A 24,371-nucleotide genomic window follows, 5' to 3' on the forward strand; every position below is an offset into this window, starting at 1 on the left:
AAATTTATTAATAATTGATTCTCAAACCATAACCACATGAATTAGATAAAACTTAATAAATTTAGGTTTAAACAAAAGACAAAAAATACACAAAACCTATTCAATTTGATGAAAGAAATTAGAGTAAACAAATATATAAAAAATTAGTATGAACAAATACATACTTGTAAGGTTGTAGGTAGAAGAAGAGAAGAATAGAAGAAAAAAAATCATATAGTAGGTATTTATTATGAATTATTTGATATATATACACTCTACATTGAAGAAGTTGATATGAACAAAAAGTCTAATGCCAGTCTAATTTGTGGAAGTATGAATTATAGGAAAAGAAGATAAGAACAAAATATTATATCTATTTTTTGAAAATCTAAAAAATATGAACTAATAATGCTAAAATTTATACATACGATATAATTTATGTTTTTTTTTTTTTAGATTATCATATAATTTATGTTTTTTTTTTAAATATAAAAATATTGATAATGTTGCTGTTTTTGGACGTGTAATAATATAATTTGTGTAAAAAAAAGGAAAAAAGAAAAGAAAAAAAAGAACAATTACAATTTTGTGTCTATCCATGAGGTGTTTTAAAAAATAAGAAATAAAAAATAAAATTAAAGGTTGATATCAGTAGTTGTATACGTGAACTATAATTGTTTTTTGTTTTCAAATTAATGTTGAGATGAACGATTAGTATGAAACCAAAATTCTAATCCCCTAGACTGCTAGAACTCATAAATCATAAATGAAGTAGATCTCATATTTCTAATTAAATAAATCATTTAGAAATTATAGATGAATTAATAATTTCTAAGTGATTTATTTTATAATATATATATATATATATATTTATGTTGATGATGAAAGATAATACTTAAAATTTGGAATTTTCTTACAGATAATCCAAAAGAAGAAACGAGAGAAATGGAAATTATGGAATTGATCAAACCAGTTATAGAAAAAATTGAAGCAAACTTGTTGAAGCAAATAGGACAACAGATTGGCTATCTGATTCACCTAAATAGCAACATTAGGAATCTCAAAGATCAATTTCAGAAGCTGGATGAGAAAAGACGTGGTGTGCAATTAGGAATTGACGAAGCCAAAAGGAACATAGAGCTAATCGCACCTGAGATTGAGAGTTGGGTATGTAAGGTAGACAACATCATTCCAGGTCTGCAGAGATTCCTTGAAGAAGATGTCAAAGCAAATACAATGTGCTTAGATGGATGGTGTCCCAATCCAAAGTCACGATATTCCTTGAGTAGGAATGCTAAGAAGAAGACTCTGGAAATTGATGGGCTTCTAAGGGATGCTACCGCATTTGTTACTAAAGCTTCCTATTCTCGTCCTCCACTGGGAATAGGATCTTTATCCATAGAAGGTATTATGAATTTCGAGTCAAGAACAAAAATAAGGAAAGAAGTCTTAGAGGCACTAAGAGCTGACAAGGACAACATTATCGCGATATGCGGTATGGGGGGGATAGGAAAAACAACAATGGCAAAAGAGGTAGCGAAAAGAGCAAAAGATGATAAGTTATTTGATGAAGTTGTAACGGCAGTGGTGTCCCAGAATCAAGACTTGAGAAAGATTCAGGGTCAAATTGCAGAGATGCTAGGTTTGAAACTTGTTGAAGAGAATTCACTTGTAAGAAAAGAAAGATTAATAAAAAGACTAATGGATGACAAGAGTATCCTTGTAATATTGGATGATGTTTGGGACGTACTTGATCTAGAGGCAGTAGGAATTCCTTATGGAGGACAGCACAAAAGATGCAAAATTTTGTTGACATCACGAAGTGAAGAAGCCTGCATTCAAATGAAAGCTAAGATTTTTCCAATCAAAGTCTTAACTAAAGAAGAAGCGTGGAGTCTTTTTAGAGATAAGGCAGGTAATTGTATTGATACTCCCAATCTATGTCCAATAGCGAAGGAGGTTGCGAAGGAATGTGGAGGTCTACCTGTTGCTATTATAACTGTTGGAAGAGCGCTAGAAGACAAAAGCAAGGTAGAGTGGAGTGCTGCTCTTCAACAGCTTAAAAAGTCTATCCTGAAAAATATTCCTGGTCTAGATTCAAAGGTCTATTCCAGCATGGAGCTCAGTTACAATTATTTAGGAAGTAATGAAGATAAGTCATGCCTTTTGCTATGCTGTTTATTTCCAGAAGATCATGATATTCCCATTGAATATTTGGTCAGATATGGAGTGGGACAAAGGTTGTTTAAAAGGATTGATAATGTGGCAGAAGCAAGAAATATAGTTCATGCAAGAGTTAAAAATCTTAAAAGATTGTCTCTACTGTTGGATAGTGAGAAGGTAGAATGTGTCAAAATGCATGATGTTGTAAGGGCTTTTGCCATATCAAAGGCAGATGAACTTGGTTTTCTGGTAGAAAGTGATAATAAAATGGAAGAATGGCCAGAGAAAGATAAATATGGACATTATAAAGCAATTTCCCTAATGTCTGGAGAAATGAAAAATCATCCTGAAGACATAGAGTGTCCAAAACTTGAGCTTCTGCAGCTATCATGTAGCAAACTTACTACACAGATGTTCCCAACCAATCTTTTTAAAGGGATGAAGGAACTGAAGGTATTGTCTATGCAAGGTATGTCCTTTCTATCACTACCACAATCAATCCGGGTTCTTGAGAACCTTCGGACATTGCATTTGGATTATTGTAAGTTCGAAGATGTATCTGCAATTGGAGTACTTAAGAAACTAGAAATGCTTAGCTTTTTTGGTTCTAGAATCAGGGAGTTGCCGAGAGAAACCAAAAATCTAAGTCATTTAAAGTTGCTAGATCTGTCAAAATGCTTCAATCTTCAACGAATTCCACCTGGTCTCCTATCAAGTTTATCTCGACTAGAAGAGTTGTATATGGGAGAAGTACTTATGGAATGGGAACCTACTGAAGGCAATAGAGAGGGAGAGGGATCCAACGCAAGCCTTGTTGAACTAATGTCTTTCTCCCATCATTTGATGGCCTTAGAAATTTGTATACCAAACCCCAAGTCATTCCCAAAAGACTTTCTCTTCAAAAATCATATGACAAGATTTCATATATCTACTGGTAATCTGATAAGTGGTGGGTTTTATAGGCCCCCCTTTATTGATCAATTCAAATTTCAATCACATGATTATTTGTTTGAAAACAGTTTGGTACTTTGGGGAGTTGACATGCGTGAGATTCCAGAGAGTCCGATGCTTCATCAACTCTTACAAAAATCTGAAATTTTAGAATTGAGGGAAGTAAAAAATTTAAAAAATATTCTCTATGAGTTAGACCAAAAGGGTTTTCAATGCTTGAAGGTTCTAAGAGTTCGTCATAGTAAGGATGTAGAATATGTAATTGATACCACATCAGATCAGACTCCACAATCTGCGTTCCCTATCTTGGAGTCACTAGAACTGTCTTATTTGGTTGAATTAAAAGAAATATGTCATGGGCTATCAAAATGCAGCAGTTTGAAAAATGTCAGATCAGACTCACAGCTTGCTTTTTTTGTCAACCTCAAATCTCTTTGGCTATCAAAATGCAGCCGTTTGAAAAATGTCTTTTCATTGTCCATAGCGAGAGGTTTGGTTAAACTCCAAGAGTTAGAAATAGAACGGTGTGATTACATGGAAGAAATTTTCCTCAAGGAAGGAGAAGAAGACGAAATGGCATTTGATAGGATCAAGTTTCCACAATTAACATCAATACGCATATCCTGTCTACCAAAACTCATTGGTTTTTGTACAGCTGGGGATCCTGCAGTTAACATTTCTCATAAATTGTTTTCATCTAAGACAATCCTGTGGTTACTGAATTTAGAAAATCTTAAATTAAATGAGGCTAATTCACTAAGAGTGATATTTGATCTTGAAGGACTAAAGGTCGACCATGACTACCAAAGAATGGCAGTACTTGCTCAATTGAAAACTTTAGGCTTACGGAGTTTATCTAAGTTGACAGAAGTGTGGAACAATGTTCCACGAGGTGTTCAGGGTTTTCAAAACCTAAAATCTATTATAGTAAATAGATGTCACCGTCTAAGTTACTTATTCCCATCTTCTGTTGCAAAACTACTTGTGGAACTTCAAAGCATTACGGTAGATAAGTGTGATGCAATTGAAAACATTGTTCAAAGAGATGGAGAGGAAGATGAAGCAGATATCAGTGTGTTCCATAAAGTTACTTCCATTGACTTAATAGGACTGCCAAGTCTAGTGAGTCTTTCTGCTGGAGCTTATTCTTTTGCATGGTTATCCATGAAGAAGATCGATATGAAAAGTTGTCCTAAATTGAAAACATTTGGTTCGGAAATTTGGAGCCCAAGAAAGCAGAAGAAAACCAATAGGGATCGAAGCACCACCAAAAAATCCCAAGGGAGCACCTCAGTGAACAAAGAGGTATGTATCTGACTAAATAATAGTAATTTCTTTCCCTTAACATTAAAAGTTCTAGATTTAAGCACATATCCCAATGGTGCATTGCTGTTCTATTTGTTCATCTGCTCTATTCTTCATGCACCTAATATTGATTGCTTTTCTTAATTTTTCTTTTCTTTATGCACCTAAAATTGATTGCTTTTTAATTTGTGCATACACTCTATTTATACCCTCTTATTCCGTAGATGGATATATTCATGTTTTGCTGTCAAGCCCATGGCTCCAAATAATTTTAATAGATCTAATAGAAATGATTATTTTGATTATAATACTTCTTTTAACAGTACTTATTTATTTGTATCGTACTTTGACTAAGCTGAAGGATCCAAGAGCTAGTGATATCGACAATCCCTCAAAGATACAGTCACTTTTTCCATCACATATAATTGGGTGCTTAAAGAATCTAGAATCAATTGTATTAGAGGATTGCCAGTTGCTGGAAGTTATATTTCAACTTGAAGAACTAAATTTTGAGGAAAGTGTTAGAACCCCTTTCCCTCTCCCTTGTTTGTGTGTGTGTGTTTGTTTCTCAAAAAAAAAAAAAAAAAATTGAGGAAAGTCAAGTAGCATCAGTTCTTGATCAGTTAAGAGAATTGAATCTATATAATTTACCAAAACTGATGCACATATGGAAGAAGGGTCCAGAAGGGATTTCAGGTTTTGGAAACTTGAGATTGTTAGTAGTATGGGGATGTAACAGTCTGACATATTTGTTCTCACCATCCATAGCAAAATTTCTTGTGATGTTAGAGGAAATACAAGTTACTAAATGTGAAAAAATTGAAGAAATCCTTATAAGAGCTACAGAAGAAGAAAAAAATTTGTTCCACAAAGTGAACTCAATATTGCTTAGGGACTTACCAAATCTGAAGTGCTTTTGCAATGAAGCCATTGCTTTTGAGTGGCCATCCCTAAAGAAAATGATGGTAATTAGATGTCCCAATTTAAGGACGTTTGTTCCATCCAATCTAAAGACACCTGAGCTGAAAGGAGTATATGAAGACATTGAATTCAAAATAAGTCAGTGGAAGGGAGACCTTAATGCCACCATAGAGCACATATTCAAAGGAAAGGTATGGCACATTCTCACCGCAATTATCTCACTAATGGAAGAATTTAACACTTGTGTGTAACCATAGAAGTGCATAATATGCCAATATTTCTGTTTAATTAATTAGCAGAAATTACACAACAGTTTAATTAAAAAGAAAAAGGAAAGAAAGGAAAAACCCAATTTTCGAATACCAAAAAAATGTTTTGAAAAACAGTAATTTCTTCACTTCCGACAAATTATAGCATCATCAATAGTAAGCACTTTCATTTTTCTAGTTGCAAATATTATGATTACTTAAATCACATAAATACTTCTATTCATACAGGGAAAACAGGTAGATCACGAGACGTAGCAACAAGTGTAAACTGAAACCACTAAATCTGAGAAGGATATGTGTTGCTGGGCAAGGCATACAGGAGGTAAGCATATTACCTTTTTTTATTTATTTATTTTTATATATATATATATATATATCAATTTAGTACATTTGGTCAGAATCCAAAAATGCATAAAATTGAAAAACGCATACAACTTTTTTTTTCATATATATTTAAGGGACGCCATTTGAAATACTTTAAGCAAACGAAAGACCCAAGAAATATTTTTGAAAGAAGCAGATCATTAAATAGAAAATCATGTAGTGTCTGGTACACTTTTTTCCTCTCAAGAAAGAAGATGCTAATTAGAACTACAACCTGTATTATGGGGGCTGAATGATAAAGAGGTTATATTAGATATATTATTCAATTGCTTCTGTACAACTTAGCCCCCAAAAAAGTTGCTATAGAGTTGCCAATTAAACAATTTTTTTTTTTCCCTTGCAAGAGAATGTGGTAATGCATATATTACCTCAACAGTACATTGATTTCACTCATAAAATTGCAATCAATCAGGTCCTTTCGTTAATCCAAGCATGCTGGGAACGTTATTAATTGACCAGGGCATCCAGGTACTTGTCTGTGTTTTTCAATGCTTAATCAATCATTTCATTTTGTGAAAACTATCTAATTAGTGCGTCCACTTTAATGAAATCATCACTTCTAACTCGGGTTTATAAAACTGGAAGTTTATAATAAACTTAATCTTTCCTTGCAGAGAATTGGAAAGAAGAAAGGAAAGAAATGGAAAGAGCTTGGTGGTGCCAATCAGACAACAGCTTGGTTGTAGGAATTCCTTATGGAGGCCAAATTATATTTATATACACGTGGAATTGATGGAAACCATAAAATGTCTCCAAGATATAGAATATACATTTTCTTGTTAATGAGGAATGCTCATCTCTGCATTTTCATTTTCACTCTTTGGCTTTAACTTTTTCTTTATGATACTTCACTTTTTATTCTTTGACATTTATCACCACTAGTTGCAGACCCACACAATGCGTGGGAATATACAACTATTTTGTGACATGGTATAATGTATGATTTATTCTCTAAAACTACTGAAGATATTATTTCTAAAATTATTTTTCATCTCTTCATCTTTACAAATATATCATTCTATTATTTTGAGTTTTTTTTTTTTTTTGGGAAAAACTTAGATCCGTTTGATTGATATTATTCCATTATTGTTTTTGAGATAAAAGATAGAAATACTTTTTCTTTTTTCAAGTGATCTATATTATTCAAACTTTTGTATAGTGTGTTACATATGGTTCTTTTTTACTACAACTAAAATTTTTAAGTTCCAAATTCTCATTCTCTTAAGAAGATTATCATGATAACCAAACCTCATCACTAATTTATGATTGATATTACTTAAATAATTTATATAGAGACATTCAAATACATAGTCATCACTTCTAAAATGTTAGGACATATGTGATTCACTTGTTAGGAACATATGTCACTATTTTATGTAATTGTCTTATCCTTTGATAAAATGCACTTTACTTGTATTTGGGTAGATTTAGGATGTGTCTAAATACTTCAAGAATCCATGTTTCAAGATCAAGTGTTGAAGCCTTCAAGTCTGTCGAAGAAAACAAGCTGAAAGTGCAGAGTTACTAAAGCTTGACAGCTAGCATGTGTCAAGGTTTAAGAAGCTGTTTTAGCCCCGTGGCTTGACAGCTAGCTCGATAGATGCTCTACAGCTTCTATCTGTCGAGGTTTAAAGAAACAGAAATTCCTTTATGTTTTTCTTGGAATCCGTGAATGTGTCTTTGGACCTTCTTTTCTTCTAACCCTAGACATATAAAAGGATTGTTTTAAGGGCCTGTGGGGTCCAATAATTGATGGGCCAGGCCCACTTGCTGATGGAGAGTTCAAAGGCCTAAGCCGAAAAAGGTCATGGCCCGAGCTCAAGAATAATAAGGCCCAATTGGCCCGGAGAAGCAGCCGAGGACAGTGCAGTCCTCGGCTGACCCAAAGATCCACCAAGAAGAGGGGCAAAACGGTAAAAGGACATGCTTGAAGGGAAATCTAAAATATCTAAGAAAGGCTGCCTTTACCATCTTCCCCATGCATATCTCTGCGCCTAACAGAGCCTTATCCTTTAACTTTATTAACCACTCCCAACAACTTTGGGTTGGGATTGACAGGACAAGTATCAGTCTTGGAAATGTCGACCCTACACGTGGACGAAGGAAAATGAATGCAGACTAGTATAAAAGAAAAAATAAGTAATATAGAGAGGGGGCTGGGACGACTGGCCAAAAAAAAAAAAAAAAAAAAAAAAAAAGGCTCCTAGTCTACCTCCAGAGGAAAGGCTCCAAGGGTGAAAGCGCTTAAATCACATATGAACACCACCAGAACCACCACTGGGTAATTAAGGCCTAGCCTTTCGAATCCACTCTCTACAAATGATATTGTTAGGGCCCATTCACGTGCGAACCCAACTCTACTGCGGTTCGCCGCGAAATGTGTCCCTACAGGGCCGTCAAACAGTTCACAAGTTGCACAAGCATTGAGCAAACTCTGTTCAAGCAAATTGTGACCAGAGATGAAATTCTTTCCCTAATTCATCTCTTTCTCTTGAAGAAGTTGCTGTGTATGTGCACCGTAGGGTTTTATGAACAAGCATCTTCTTGATCTTCATCGTGTAGATGAATTGAAGAACTTTGCAGCCAATAACTTTCTTAGTTGGTGATTAAAGTCGCGTATTGGGATTCGCGCAATTGGTTAGTCGCGTATTGGGATTCGTGCAATTGGTTAGCCACGTACTTAGGAGCCGTGCATCGAAAGGGGAAACTGTCACTACAAAACAAATCTAATTGAGTATTGGGGTTAGAGTTCAACTGTAGGTTGGTAAGGTACTTGGGATTCCTTTACTTGTAACCGCTTGTTGTGATAATAGTGGAGTTTCGGGAGTAGTGACCTGAAAATCACCCGATGGGATTTTTGCCATTAGGTTTTCCCTATTTGTAAACAAATCACCATGTTATTTATTTTCCGCTGAATAATTTGTTTACTGGTGATTTGTTTGTGCTACCACACGCTTTGCATGTTAATTTGATTAATTAATAAACTTGGCTAATTAATCAATTAATTCATCACAAGGGGTCAATTCGTTTTTGGCCTATCATAAAATATCTAAAATTAACTCAAACCAAAACTATAAGAGGGAAAGAGAGTACATGTGATAAATAACTCAAAAAACACACTACCAAAGTTATTATCAAAAGTAGAGACAAAAAAAAAAAAAAAAAAAAAAAAAATCATCAATCTAAAATAGAGTTGCCAGAAAGAATTAATAAGAGAGAGAGAGAGAGAGAGAACCATCACCTTTTTTGGAAGAGAATGTGAGACAAATAACAAAATTATATAAAAGAAGATGAGTAGAAGAATATTCAAAAGAAAATGTATAGTTATAAATACCAAATTATCCAAGTCATACTATGTAATAGAATAACATTAAATCATTTTATAATTTCATAGGATGATGTGTAACAAGCAAAAAAAATAAAATTAAAAAGATAAAAAAATATAAATAACCAAATCATATCAACCTAAAGTAGATTTAAACATAAAAATTCATCAATCTAAAGAATTAAACATCCACAAAAAGAAAGAATATATATATATATATATAGAGAGAGAGAGAGAGAGAGGGAGAGAGAGTATTCACCTCTTTGTGTGAGCAAAATATGGATTGAATAGAAGAGAAAATAACAAATTTTTATAGTAAAAAAAAAAAATTTGGGAAAAGGAAGAGTCAAAATAAAAGGAAGATGAAGAAATGGAGAAATTGTAAGGTTAAGGTATAGAGTAGTAGGGAGATAAAAAGGAAAAAGTAAGTAAATGTTGAAGAAAGTGGAATTGTAATGGTCCCTGTCCTTTGATGTATGGTCATATTATTGATCTGACTAAACGATTTGGAAATGTTTTAAGAAGTTGTATGTTTCAACATGTTAGGCGGGATGGGAATAGATTAGCTTATAGTTTAATTAAAAAAGCAATTTTATTTGTAGATCTTGAGGTTTGGGTAGAAGAATTACCCGAGGACGTGGATGTTGTTTTCCAGTTGGATCTTCCTTGAGTTTGGCTTTTGTTTTGCTTTGTAGCTCGTTTCTTTTCCTTTAATAATATTTTGCTTACCTTTTTCTCAAAAAAAAAAAAGTGGCAAATTAATGAGGAAAAAAATAATTAAAAAGCAAATAAAATATTGAAAATAGGTTAATGATGTGGTGTTGATGTTGCTCGATAAGAGCGCAACAACATTAAACACTACGCTTTAGTTTTTAGATATACTAGTGTTTAACCCATGCAATGCGTGGGATCATTTGAAATCTCATAAGTAGAAGAGAAATTTGGCTAATAAAATCAAATTTTAAAGAAAAAATTTGTTGCAAAATGTGTAAGATACGTTAGTTATCAATTTGTTTGTTTAATTAATCCAAACAATTCCATAATTCCATTTACCAAGAAATTATTATGACTATACATTCTAAAGACTCTCAGTCATCACAACCCAAACTTTGGTGGTATTTACAAAGGATCCTGACAAATTCCATTGAAATAAAATAGACATAACCAAAATACTCAAAACTAACTCATATTTCTTAGTTCATAACCAAATCAAAGGAAAAAAAGAATTGTTACATTCAATTTCAACTGAAGAAAATGCTACTTGTGGAGGTAATAGACTCCCTTGAGATCTTAAAATGGCAGATTTTAATGGAACAGTGTAGGTGAAATAGTGTGGACACCATCAACTGGTATTGAAGATCCAGATGGATGCATTTTGCTAGCAGCAAAACTGTACCTATTCACCAAAATGACTCAATACAGCATCATTTACATCATTTACATATCCAATCATCTAATGAGCTTATGCAAATAGCCGAACACACATAACTTAAAATAATGGTCAGCCTAGCAAGTAAATCTACTTTGTACTCAAATCTCAACACATCATAATTCTCACTTTTCAGCAACAGATCAAAAGGGGAAATGTATTTATTTTAATCATTTGATCATGCTGTTAAAAATGACAGCAAATCAAGTGTCAAAGAGAAAATATAATAAAATTGTACAATAGAAATACAACTTCACATTTTGAACTTTGGTGGTATTTACGGAGGAGCCTGACAAATTACATTGAAATAAAATAGACATGCCTTTTCACTATAGAACTAACCCAACCAAAAAGCTTAAATCAAAACTAACTCAAATTTCTTAGTTCATAACCAAATCAAAGGAAAAAAAAAAAAAAAAAAAAAAAAACAAACAAACAAACAAACTATAACATTTAATTTCAACTGAAATAAATGTTGCTTGTGGAGGTAATAGACTCCCTTGAAATACTAAAATGGCAGATTTTAATTGAATTAGTGCAAGTGAAACAAACTGGGCACCATAAAAAAAAACTGATGTTGAAGATCCGGATAGATGCATTTTATCAACAGCAAAACTGTACTATTCACCAAAATGACTCAATACAACATCATTTACATATCCAATAATCTAATGAGCTTATGCAGATAGCCGAACACACATAACTTAAAATAATGGTTAGCCTAGCAGGTAAATCTACTTTGTACTCAAACCTCAACTCATATTACTTCTCACTTGACAGCAACAGAACAAAAGTGGAAAATGTATTTATTTTAATCATTTGATCATGCTGTTAAAAATGACAACAAATCAAGTGTCAAAGAGAAAATATAATAAAATTGTACAATAGAAATACAACTTCACATTTTGAGATACACTTTCAAAACTACATTAGAGATTCCTGGTTGAATGGAAACTATCTACATCAATAGTTTTTTTTTTTTTTTTTTTGCTAAGATAGTTCTATAGAATTAGAATTTAGCATTAAATTAAAATTTATTCTAGATTTTCCACCTTATCAATTTCATAATGTTTTCCAAATCCATTATCTTTCAAGTTGAAAACATGAGTTTCATTTTAATCATTCAAGAAAATGCAATTCCTTTTATACCCAGTAAACTCTTCAGCCAAAATCGATAAACAACAATTATTACCCAAAACAAAAACTCGATCACCCAAGCTTTTCTCCAACTCCCATCAACCCCACTCTTCATCTAGTTTATACAGTTTGAAATCAACCACTTTGGGACCATCATAGTCTCTAACATACCAGTTGGTATGTTCTACCCTCCTCCTTTCTTTATTAAAGTATCTATCAACAACATAGAGAGCTCCACATGACTCCACCAAGTGCTTCTAGCTACCCATCACATATAACGGAGGCAAAAATGGAACCAACTTCAATGTCGAATTGAAAAAAATCTTATCATATATATTAATATGGAATTGAAAAGAGTAGAAGTCAAAAGGATAAGAATGATAGTAAGGCTGTCCTAACCTGTAAGCTTTATCTAGCAATGTTTCTTGAGAACACATGGTGAATGTTACAAATTTGAATTTTAATGAAATAACAGGATAAGAAAGTTTGTTAAAATTACCAAATTTTCAGATTTTAAATAGTTTAAAACAAAAACATATGTATATTGGAGATTTAATATGATATTTCATAAAGGAAATATGGTAGTAGTAGTAACTTAACAGTACATCAGTTTACTCTTCTAAAGAAATAAAAAAATAAAAAAAAAATTTAACAATACAATGAAATACATAAAGACTCATAGAGTAAGGTAGTATATACATTAGAGTTCAGATTTTTTTCTTCTTTGATGCAATTTTCTTAGTACTCTTTTGACGTTTTTGAAGCATTTGGAGTGGCATTCTTTTATGACCAGTTCTTCCATCTTCAGTAGTTATAGGAGCAGTTAATTCAGGTCTTTCAACAGATGTTTCTCCTATTTCTGTTTTTTGGCTGGCTATGTACTTGTCCTTCCTTGATTTTCTTACAATTTCCTCCATTGTGTCCTGCAATAATTTGCATTCTTATGTATCAATTAGATATGTATAGTAAATTATGTGTAGACTAATGTTTGAATCATATAGTAAGCAAGGTGAAGTAAGTATGCTTCAATTACTTGATGTTCTTCAACTTTACATGAGTCATTTTGCTTATGAGAAATTTCCATCTCCAAAATCTTCGAAACCATGTAATTTTCTTTTCCATACTTCAAATTATATTCATCAAAATGCAATTGGAACAAATATTCATTGCCAATTATTTTTTGAATCTCTTTTAGTAAAATATTCTCATCTAATTTCAAGATTTGTATGAACAAAGTATCATACAATTAGCAAAATATGTATATATACATGCATCATGTCTTGTGCAATTATTTTATTTTATTTTATTTTTTTAATTTTTGAAAAAATAAAAAATGGTGCGTGTATATATATGCGTGTGTGTGTATATGAAATTACCTCTTCTTGCATCTTTGCAAGTTCTTTTGCAGTTTTAGATATAATTTTCTCAGCTCCTTTGTCAAACAATATGAATGTGGTTGACCCGTCTCATCTTGTACTTGCACTTGTATTCTATAGCTATTTTAGATACAAAGTTCTTAGTAGAATATTATATATATTTTGTGTGTGTTTGTGAATTTACAAATCATTTTTTTTCATTACCTTGGGACTGCAAACTTTAGGTCATTTTTACAACGTTCACACCATGGAACTCCTTTGAATTGTTTCACTTTCGTCTTGCATATAAGTCATGCGACATAATACCATCCATATTTGTTGTTGATATTAATGATTTTGGCATTGCATGTTACCAGCAAGTCCTATAATACAAAGTTTTGTCAGTTTATAAAATTATTTCTTATTATAAAACACATGAATAATTACTAATTATGATAAATTCATAATCTAAGAGTATAGTTGATACCTTTGTCTCTGAGTTCCATTCCAAGTCCTTTATTTCAGAAACTTTTTTTTTTTTTTTTTTTAATTACGTAAGGCAAGTTCTCCATCTTGTACTTTAGGTAGTCCCTTTGGCAGTATTTCTTTTATGTTTTTGTCCATTGTGGTGTTCAATCTATGCATCAACATTAACATTAGTTTATATATATATATATATATATATATTTTTTTTTTTTTCTGAATATTCAACTTTTTAGCATAGTCGCACAAATCACAAAAAGGAATAGATAGTATCTAACCAATATTAATACACATATAGGAGTATCTAACCAAAAATTAGGTATAACTCATTCAAACAATAACATAACAGTTTCTACATATTTAATTATTGATATCTAGTATTGCATTCAAAACTTTATTGCCTCATCATTTTCTATATGTATATATATATATATATATATCTAAACAAACTGAAATAAACATGTCTTTCTTAAAGATACCTGCTGGTCTCTTTTTTAAAAAACTTCTATAGCATCTGTTTATACAATTTTATGCTATCTATCATTTAAGAAGTATCGCAAAGTAGGTACACCCTCGAAAAGAAAAAGTGTAATAGTAGTTACTTGTTTCTAATTTCTGCAACTTCTAGAATGTCTAAATTGACATACAACTTTGTTGCAAAACTGGATGATAATTGATAGTCACCTACAAAAAAATTGTAAAACTTTATAAGCATTATAGATACAAAAATATTATGCATTTGTTAAATGATTCAATCAATTGTTACCTCTGAAAGTTTTCACAATAGTTGAAGTGACTATTACAATGAATGGACCTTTATTTGTTTTGTAGAAATCATCATCTATCTGTTGTGCAGTATTTCCCCACAAAGTTGTTTGAACTAATTTGTTCTTGAAGTTGTTTATATGTAAGTTTGAGTTATTTAAAAATTATAACATATATATCTTACTCTTCTAACAATAGTTGAATATTTCTAAGCTTTGTTGGACACCCTCTTGTTTTGATCTCCTCAATGGTTCCAATGTAGTCCAATATGCCAATCACATCTGGTAAGAACATTTTTTTTTTTTAAGATAAGAGTCAGTATTAAGTTATGAATTGCATTATTTTTTAGCTCTGTAAAAGTAGATGCTTGACTTGTAAAACAACTAAAATTACCAGTTAAGTAAGAAGTTTCATAGCAACGGAAAGCTATTGTTCCATAATCAACAAATTCAAATTGAGACTGAGGTATTGGATGATCAAATCTGCTGAATTTTGAGACTGAAGTTGTTGAATTGAAAAGTATTTTGAGTCTGTTATGTACTGAACGATAGTTCCCTTTATTTTCTTCAACTAAAAAATTTGTAATTGTATATATGCTCCCTTCATTTAGTTATGGACGATAACTTTGAGCAAGATTCTTTCTGATGCTTGCATGTATCAATGTTCCCTACAAACATTTAAAATGAATTATCCCTTAATCAATAGGAGCAGTACATAACTGTTAGGACATATGTGAATCATGTTAGGAACACATGTCAATATTTTATGTATTTGGCTAATCCTTTGACAAAGCGCACTTTACTTGTAATTAGGTAGATCTAGGACGTGTTTAGTACTTCAAGGAACAAGGTTTCAAGTTCAAGTGTTAAAATCATACAAGTTTGTCCAAGAAACAAGTGAGAAAGTGCTAGATTTTATAGCTCAACAGCTAGCATCTATTGAAGTTTAAAAGCTGTTTTAGCTCGTGGCTCAACAGCTAGCTCGATAGATGGCTATCTATTGAGGTTTATGAAATTCAATTTTTCAGAGCTGATTTCACTCCAATCCACGAGTTTGTGTTTAAGCCTTCTTTTCTCACAATCCTAAACATATATAAGGATTATTTTAAGGGCTGTCAAAGGTTGCATAGTTGCACCAGTGTGAAGCAAAGTTTTTTTCATGCAAATTGTGACTGAAGACAGAATTTGCCCTAGTTCATCTTTCTATTGAAAAAGCTGCTATGTTTGTACGCCTTAGGGATTTGTGACCAAGGAGCTTTCTTGATCTTCATCGTGTGATGAATTGAAGAACTTTGTAGTTAACATCTTTCTCAAGTTGGTGATGAAGTCACGTACTAGGATCCGCGCATCTATTGGTTGGTCACATATTGGGAGCTGTGCATTGAAAAGGAGAGATCGTCACTAGAGAACAAGTTCAATTAGGTAATGGGGTAAGGGTTCAACTGTAGATTGGTATAAGGTACTGAGATTCCTTTACTTGTAACCGCTTGTTTTGATAATAGTAGATTCTCGGGAGTGGTAACCTTAAAATCACCCAGTGGGGTTTTTACCCTGTAGGTTTTCCCCATTCGTAAACAAATCACCGTGTCAATTTAATTTCCGCTGCACTTTAGTTAATTGGTGATTTGTTTATGCTACCATGCATTTTGCATATTAATTGAATTAATTAATTAACTTGGCTAAATCAATTGATTAATTCATCACAAGGGGTCAATACATTCTTGGCCTATCAATAACAATCAATTTACATTCTGGCTGCAAATTTAGATAAAATAATATTTGTAAAACTTATTCTAAAAGGAAATCAATTATGAATTTAACTCTTTGTCAACCAATATCATATTGAGGTTGATCAGATCATGGTTGTTTGCTATCTTAATTGCATCCCACATTCGTAGAACTCTTTCACTTTTGAGTTATCTTTGTCCCTCAATATCTGCTTCAAAGTTGTGTACTCCATATTCATATGAATTTGTATTATTTGCACAATTTAAACATTAGTAAAATTTATATATCATTATAGAGTAAAATCTATCATTTGCAACATAAGAGCATCCACAGCCGGAATTCCTATCTCATCCTATTTTACCATCCCAAAAAGCCACTTTATCAATTATACAATACAATTTTACTATACATCCAGCATCCCAACTTTTATTTTCTTATTCTACTCATTAAAATAATATATTTACCCATTAAAATATATTAACCAACAAAATGCACTCCTCTTAGAAAAACCCAGAAACCCTGTTCCAAAAAAGAAAAACCCAGAAACCCTGTTCCAAAAAAGAAAAACCCAGAACCCACCTTGCCACCACCACGCCACCAGCTAGCAACCACCACCTCAACCAAACTCACCACCAACAACAACCACAAGAAACAACCACCAAGAGGAAAAGAAACACAAAAAATTGCCAAAAACTACCACCACCGATCGAGGAAATTGCCAAGAAACACAAAAAATTTCCAGAAACACACCAAGAAGAAAAACCACTTCAAACCCACGCTCGAGGAAATCACTTCAAACCCACCACGCCGACTCGCTGATCTCCACAAGCCACCGATCAGCAACCCTAAGCCACCAATTAGCAAACCCAAGCCACCGATTTGAAACCCAGGTCGTCGAAAATACTCTATCACCGATTTGAAACCCACGCCGCCAATTTGAAACCCACGCCATCATCGATCAGCAAATGCCATCACCGCCATGCCTTCAACGGACCTTGCTTCGACCAATAACGAGTCAGAGAGTGAGAGAGTGTAGATAAGAAAACAGAAAGAGAGAGTTGAGAAAGAAAGAAGAAAACGTATCAGCCCCAGAGACAAAGAAAAAGAGAAGACAGAGGAGAGAGAGAATAAAAGTGATTAAAAAATTTATACAATAGTGCTACAGTGCCATTCTACATTTAGAATGGCACTGTAGCACAATTCTAAAAATTTTTACAATTCTTCAGTTTTACAATCCCAGCTGCTGACTCTTTTAGGCTTGAAATGCCAAAATTTCCTTAGATTTGGCATTTACAATTTCCAGTGCGGATGCTCTAAGTGACAATCTATCTTATATTATTGACAACTTCAAATTAATGCACAGTATGTATTACATCTGTGTAAACCATTCAGTGTAATGGGAATAAATTAATTGGGACATAATAATTATACATGTCAATTTAATTCAAAATAAAGTTTTAATTGAATCAAAATAAAGATGAACAGGAAAAAAATTAGGCTATTCCAAGGTTTCAGTTTGATTTATGTAATAAAATCTGTAAAACAAAAATAATATTTACTCAATACAAGAATCGAACAAAAAGAACTCAAGAAATTGAAAAAATAAATGGAAAATTAGAGAAAAAGGTTGCCAAGCCTTAAACCTTATTGAGTAATGCAGCAAAAAAGTATTTAAAATGCAGTAAATAATTCTAGGGAAATCATAATTTTAGTTCGAGGAAAACCATCAACAAATCTACACTCAAAACATAAAGACAATTGGGCAAAAAAAGTGCAAACCTAACAAAAACCTGCCAAACAAAAATCAAATCTAACTTATACAACAATCGAAGAAAATAGAACTAAATAAACTAAAAAAAAAATGTCGGAAAAGAAAAAGGAAAAAAAAAAGAAGGAAATTAGAACTCATATGTTTTTCAATAGAGATAAAAGAAGAGCCCTAGAAAATTAAATTCAACAGACGGAAAATGATCTGTGGGCAGTTATATAAACAATTGGGAACATTAATTGAATAGAAAGAAAGAATGCTCACCTTCTAAATAGCCTGTTGTTGCAGAGAAGGCTTTTGAATAGTTTACAATTGTAGTGACGGAATGGCAGTTGAAACAATTGAGGGAGGGATTCTCTATTTGTGTTTGTGTGTTTGGCCAAATAAGGGTAGCACTTGAAGATTTAAGTTATGGCACCACTTGAATGGTGTTTATAAATTTTCGCCTTTTTTTTTTTTTTTTTTTTTGCGTTCTTTCCTGGGAGCTTCACAAGTTTTAAAGTATATTTTTTGGTTTTCCAAAAAAAAAAAAAAAAAAATCTATTTTTAAGAAAATAAAGGATAATAATAATGATCATTTTGTAAGAATTCACAGATAAATGCCTATATATTAAAAATAATTAGTATCTGAAAAAGTAAATATATTCAAATAATTTAAGGTAAATATTTGAAGTGAATATTTTATATTAAAAGTATTAGTTAAATAAATTTAATTAAATAAGTATGTAACTAATGTATTAGAAATTATAAAATTTTAAATTAAAGATTTTAAAATAGCACTCAAATTGTCAAAACCAAAACCATAATTTTAAACTAATTTATCATTGTGGGTTTAATATTTTTTAAATCTTAAGATTTCTTTCTCTCTATCTCTCTTGTATGTATTATCTTTGCATTTTTTTTTTTTTTTTTTGGAAAAAGGCAGTGGCTTGCCAAGTAATATAATTCTTATTAAAAACTTGAATTTTTTTTTAATTTAATTTTTTTATTTTATATTTTGATATCAGTATTTGCCCGTTTGACATATTGTAGGAGTTAAAAAAATTGTTAAAGATATTCCTTCAATAATTTAAAATATAAATATAAAAAAAAGAAAAAGGTTACAATGTTTGGTTGCTAAGAGAATTAATCATAAACTAAACTACAATTAGTGCATCAAGTTCCACATGAAGATTATAAATTCTAGAATTTTGTTGCTAATATGCCAAATTCATGAGACATTAGTGTCTAGATTGACATGGCAATCAAATTGGTTCATTTTGCAAACTTTAAAAATTACTTTTACTTATAAAGCACTTCTAATTAATACCACGTTTATGTCCCTTCTTCGACCTGGATTTTTGCCCAAAATATGGAGTTTGGACCATCCATTCAACACACTATTATTTTAATCGTTTGAACTTGTGTGGGAAACTACAAAGTTGAAGTGCAGGTAGAAGCATGAACACAATTTTCCACAAGCCATATATATAAATATACACACACAAAAAAAATCATATTCTCTCTACTAGTACCCATATTTACCATTCCACACCATCCAGTTGATTGCTTTCACATGTTAAATATATGGTGAAAATAGCACTAAGTTAAAAATTCCAAATGATCATTGATAGACAGATTTTAAAATGGTCTTTAACCATAATTAGCTAACCTTGATAATTATGTAGGTAGAGTGGAATATTAACTAAAATCTAAGGGATAATCAACTTTGTACAAAAAACATTACACTATTAGATTTCAAAATTCTGCAATTTCAATCACTCTTAAAAAACAGCAGATTAGGTAGGATGGAAAACAGAAACTAAAAATTAAATTGAATTTTGTAGTTGCTATTTTTCCTTGTGATCTTAGCATGCTAGCTGCTGCACCATTTCGAATAGTGATAACGCTTCCTCTTTCTTAGCGCTCTGCCCCCCTTGAATAGTAAGCAGTAACTCATTGGTTCAAATCCAATAATAGGTAAAATTGGCTGAAACCCCTATTTTGCAAGCATGATAGCAAGTACAAACTGGAAGCAAGGAGTCGACTGAATGACCAAAGCATTGGTAAGTCCTTTCTTGTACTGGGGATCCCTAAGCAAAGAATACCCACTGCACCACAACTGTACACATCCCACAAAATCTAGTTCAGAATAAGATCAATAGGATGCAAAAGAAACAATAGAAGTGTAATAATCATGTGATCACAAAAACGAACCCCTCATTTTAAGTAGTCAGTAACTTTCATATTCTAAAAGGCCAAAAAACTACACTACAAATCATATTAAAAACAAAACAAAAACTCTTCCCTTTTATAATCAAACATCCCTCTTCACCCATGTATCTATTAGGACATATGTGATTCACTTGTTAGGAATATATGTCACTATTTTATGTAATTGACTAATCATTTGACAAAATGCACTTGTATTTGGGTAGATTTAGGATGTGTTTAATACTTCAAGAAACTTTGTTTCGAGATCAAGTGTTGAAGCCATGCAAGTTTGTCCAAGATTCAAGCTAAAAAGTGCAAGTTCATTAAAGCTCAATAGCTAGCTCGACATCCAGTATCTATTGAGCTTGAAGAGTTGTTCCAACCCCGTGGCTCGACAACTGTTCAACAGTTGCTCGATAGATGGCTATCTGTCAAGGTTTATAAAAAACAGAATTTCAGTTCTGTTTTGACTCTAATATGTGATTATATGTTTGGGCCTTCTTTTCTCACAACCCTAGACATATAAAAGGATTATTTTAAGCGCCGTTAAAAGTGTACACAAGTTGCACAAGTTTGAACAAATTTTGTTCAAGCAAATTGTGACGGGAGACAGAATCTGCTCTAGTTCATCATTCTTGTGTAGAAGTTGCTGTGTTTGTGCATCGTAGGGTTTTGTGACCAAGCATCTTCTGGATCTTCATCGTGGATGAACTAAAGAACTTTGTAGCCAACAACCTTCTCTAGTTGGTGATTGAAGTCGCGTACTGGGATCCACGCAATTAGTTAGTCACGTATTGGGAGCCGTGCATCAAAAGGAGAGATTGTCACTACAGAACAAGTCCAATTGGGTATTGCGGTAAGGGTTCAACTGTAGGTTGGTATAAGGTATTGGAGTTTCTTTACTTGTAACCGCTTATTGTGATAATAGTAGATTATCGGGAGTGGTGACCTTAAAATCACCCGGTGGGGTTTTTGCCGTGTTGATTTTCCCCATTTGTAAACAAATCACCGTGTCAATTTATTTTCTGTTGCACTTAGTTTAATTGGTGATTTGTTTGTGCTATCACGTGTTTGCATGTTAATTTGATTAATTAATAAACTTGGCTAATTAATCAATTTATTCATCATAAGGGGTCAATACATTTTTGGCCTATCAGTATCAATAGATCAAGGAAATCTTAATCCTGGCATAGAGGCATCAATGTACTTATTCTACTGATAAAATAAGTTTATGTACTCAAAATTCCAAAAGCTTATAGACATAATAAAATCAAAATGGCCTATTCACTATTAGATGAATGGTAAGGGAGAGCTAAGAGCTCTTGCACTTATATACACAATATTCAGTAAATAACTTTCTTAATATACTAATGGACAGAATCATGAAACTCCATTAACTCATTCTAAAACCCACTGGTAGATACTTTTTAAGTAGGAAATCAATCAGACATTTAGATCATGATAGCATATTTCAATATCATAATTACAAAATCAAATGGTGCCAAAATATTCTGACCAACCAATCCAAAGAAATTAAAAAATCAATACAAATACTGTTAGGTTTAAACAGTAATATAATAATTGGTAAGAATTAAATCACAGCCACAATAGCTAAGCCAAATAGTTCATCATTTTTCTCTTTGACACTAAGATTTTCATAAAATTAGTAATCTTCTTCTTACTACTAAATCTGAGATATCTTACACATCATCAGTATATATTATATGAGAAAGATAGAGTAAAATTGTTTATACACAAATTATAGTTTCATGTGAAGTGTATATATCCATACTCTATACCTCTAAGGAGCTTATACAGATAGCCGAACACATATAACTTAAAACATGGCCATTTGATACCTGTTATGCATAATGCATTGTTGACATGCAAGAGGGCAAAGGAAAAAGTTGAAGTAGTGAATTTTACCACTTTTAAAGGAAAATTCTTTTGTTAACTTATGACTGACAGCTCATGTATGCCTCTGCTCGTAGGCAGAAGTTCACCAAGAACTTCCATGTGGCTTTAAGAAAAATTTCATTTTCAGTCCACTAGTTCTTTTGAGTAGTTGGTGGCAAGGTTTCAATGTGTTAACGTGTATTAGGCTATCTGGGCTTTAGGCCCACCTTGTTTACTTGTATAGCACACTTACTTATACTGCACACTCTGCCTCCTATATAAAGGCACTTATGTATATTCTATTACTTGAGAAATACAATACAATTCATTTAGTATTTCTAACATGGTATCAGAGCCACTGCTCTAATTTTCTTGTGTCTTGCAGTCTTGTTTTGTTGGTATTTTTTGCTGCCTCAACATCTGTGGTCAGTAAACCCTTTCAGGGTTGAATCTCCGCTGCCAGAAGCTCCTCCTCTGCCGCCAAAACCACTGCCATCATCGGATCTATCACTTCTGACCTCTGATTAGGACATAAGACATATCACTGTGTAGCTTTTCAATCCCTCTACAAAAAGCTGCCGAAAACATCCTCATCTGACCATCCATGCGCTGCCACGCACCGGTCAAAGTTTCTACAAAATCATCCACGCGCCTCACATGCCATCAATATTGCTCTGATCCTGCCACCGCCGCCTCTGTCGGAATCGTCTTTCTCCGATCTACATAGCTGGAAAAGAATCGGCCTCTTCGGAAGTACCACGCGCCGACTAAAAGTCACTGCAATGTCAGCTACGCGCCACACGCATTACACGCGCCGCCTGCTGCCCACTGACGTCACTTGCTGACGTCATCTACCACGTCAGCCCTAGTTGCTCTCTTGCTGACGTCATATGCTAACGTCATCATCCATTGAGACCCAGTCAACGCTTACGTCAGCCTTTGTTAACCGTTGACCTGACCGGGCGTTGACCGTTGACTTTGAGTCAAAGTTGACTTTTTACAGTCCAGGTGCGCCTTACCCAGTTTTTCACATAGATTTCATTTTTGCAATTCATTTTTGCATATTTTGCTTCTAAAATGAAAAATAAGGACATGTCTTCTTCTTGTTGCAATAATCGTCGCCGACAATCCAGCAAACGTTTTTGCAGTTTTTGCAAACGTTTTGGCCACAATATTGAGATTTGTTATCATCGCAACAAATTAGCTGTGTCAATTTCTGCTGCTACTGTTACTAGCACTGAAAGTGTCCAACCAATGGCTCCCGTCTTTGCACAGTCTAAGTCTTCAGGTCGCACTTTAACCATGTCCACAGATGACCTTAAAAATATCATCGCCAATGTCAGTCGTATGGTTGGTAATGCATCTTATTCCTCTTCTCTCTCAACTTTATCTGGTATGTCTCCTTCCTCCTGGTTTATGGATTCTGCTTGTTGTAATCACATGACTCCTCACTCGTCCTTATTTTCTGAACTTAAACCAGCACCACACCTTAATATTCACACAGCAAATGGTTCCACTATGTCTGGTCATAATATAGGTTCCGTTTCGACCTCCAATCTCTCGGTTCTTGGTGTCTTTAATGTTCCTGAACTTTCTTACAATTTATTTTCTGTGGGACAATTAGCTGAGTTAGGTTATCGCATTATCTTTGATTATTCTAGGTGTATTGTGCAGGATCTAAAGACGGGATAGGAGCTTAGGACCGGTCCTAGAGTTGGGCGTATGTTTCCAGTGGACAACCTTCGTCTTCCACTTGTTACTCCTATTTCTGTTGTTGCAGCTGCTGCAGTTTCTTCTACTCCTTCCCTTGCACTTTGGCATGCTCGACTTGGTCACGCATCTTCCTTTAGAATACAACAATTGGCTTCTAGAGGTTTGTTAGGTTCAGTGTCTACAGAAAATTTTGATTGTGTTTCATTTCAGTTAGGAAAACAACCAGCTTTGCCTTTCAATACTAGTGAATTAATATCCACTGATATCTTTGACCTTATTCATTCTGATGTTTGGGGGCCTTCCTCTGTCTCTAGTATTGGTGGGTCTCGATATTTTGTTGTTTTTGTTGATGATTACTCTCGCTATAGCTGGATTTTTAATATGAAACATCGTTCTGAGTTATTGCAAGTATATTCTAATTTTGCAAAAATGGTTGAAACTCAATTTTCCAAACGTATCAAAATTTTTCGATCTGATAGTGTTCTTGAGTACACTCAATATGCTTTCCAAGCTGTTTTACATTCCTATGGCACTGTTCATCAACTAACTTATCCAGGTACCTCTCAGCAAAATGGTAGAGCCGAACGAAAACTTCGTCATATTCTTGA

General features: G+C 33.1%; 1 protein-coding gene and 2 long non-coding RNA genes across 5 annotated transcripts in view; 2 read left to right on the forward strand and 1 right to left on the reverse strand.

Moving 5' to 3' along the window:
- The window catches only part of LOC126693057 (probable disease resistance protein At4g27220), a 44,006-nt gene extending 39,552 nt beyond the window's left edge, over positions 1-4,454 (forward strand). Inside the window, exon 3 of the mRNA XM_050388922.1 lies at positions 899-4,454. Coding sequence (XP_050244879.1) covers positions 925-4,410 — 3,486 coding nt within the window. The 5' untranslated portion in view covers positions 899-924 and the 3' untranslated portion in view covers positions 4,411-4,454. The remainder of the gene's footprint in view (positions 1-898) is intronic.
- A 263-nt stretch (positions 4,455-4,717) lies between these two features.
- LOC126693061 (uncharacterized) lies at positions 4,718-6,927 on the forward strand. Its single transcript, XR_007645189.1, has 4 exons — positions 4,718-5,510; positions 5,817-5,910; positions 6,385-6,440; positions 6,587-6,927. It is a non-coding gene; the product is annotated as an uncharacterized LOC126693061 (long non-coding RNA).
- A 5,457-nt stretch (positions 6,928-12,384) lies between these two features.
- Positions 12,385-15,945, reverse strand: LOC126693058 (uncharacterized). 3 transcript variants are annotated; one of them, XR_007645186.1, is made up of 7 exons: positions 14,860-15,945; positions 14,651-14,747; positions 14,304-14,385; positions 13,706-13,855; positions 13,444-13,601; positions 13,240-13,359; positions 12,385-12,786 (listed from the first exon to the last, which is right to left on the reverse strand). It is a non-coding gene; the product is annotated as an uncharacterized LOC126693058 (long non-coding RNA). The 3 variants fall into 3 exon arrangements; XR_007645185.1 differs by lacking the exon at positions 13,706-13,855 and having other exon boundaries at positions 14,860-15,757; XR_007645187.1 differs by lacking the exons at positions 13,706-13,855; positions 14,651-14,747; positions 14,860-15,945 and adding an exon at positions 14,468-14,641.
- Between the last annotated feature and the right edge of the window lie 8,426 nt (positions 15,946-24,371).

This window comes from Quercus robur, chromosome 7, assembly GCF_932294415.1.
Source record: "Quercus robur chromosome 7, dhQueRobu3.1, whole genome shotgun sequence".
Classification (NCBI taxonomy): Eukaryota; Viridiplantae; Streptophyta; class Magnoliopsida; order Fagales; family Fagaceae; genus Quercus; species Quercus robur.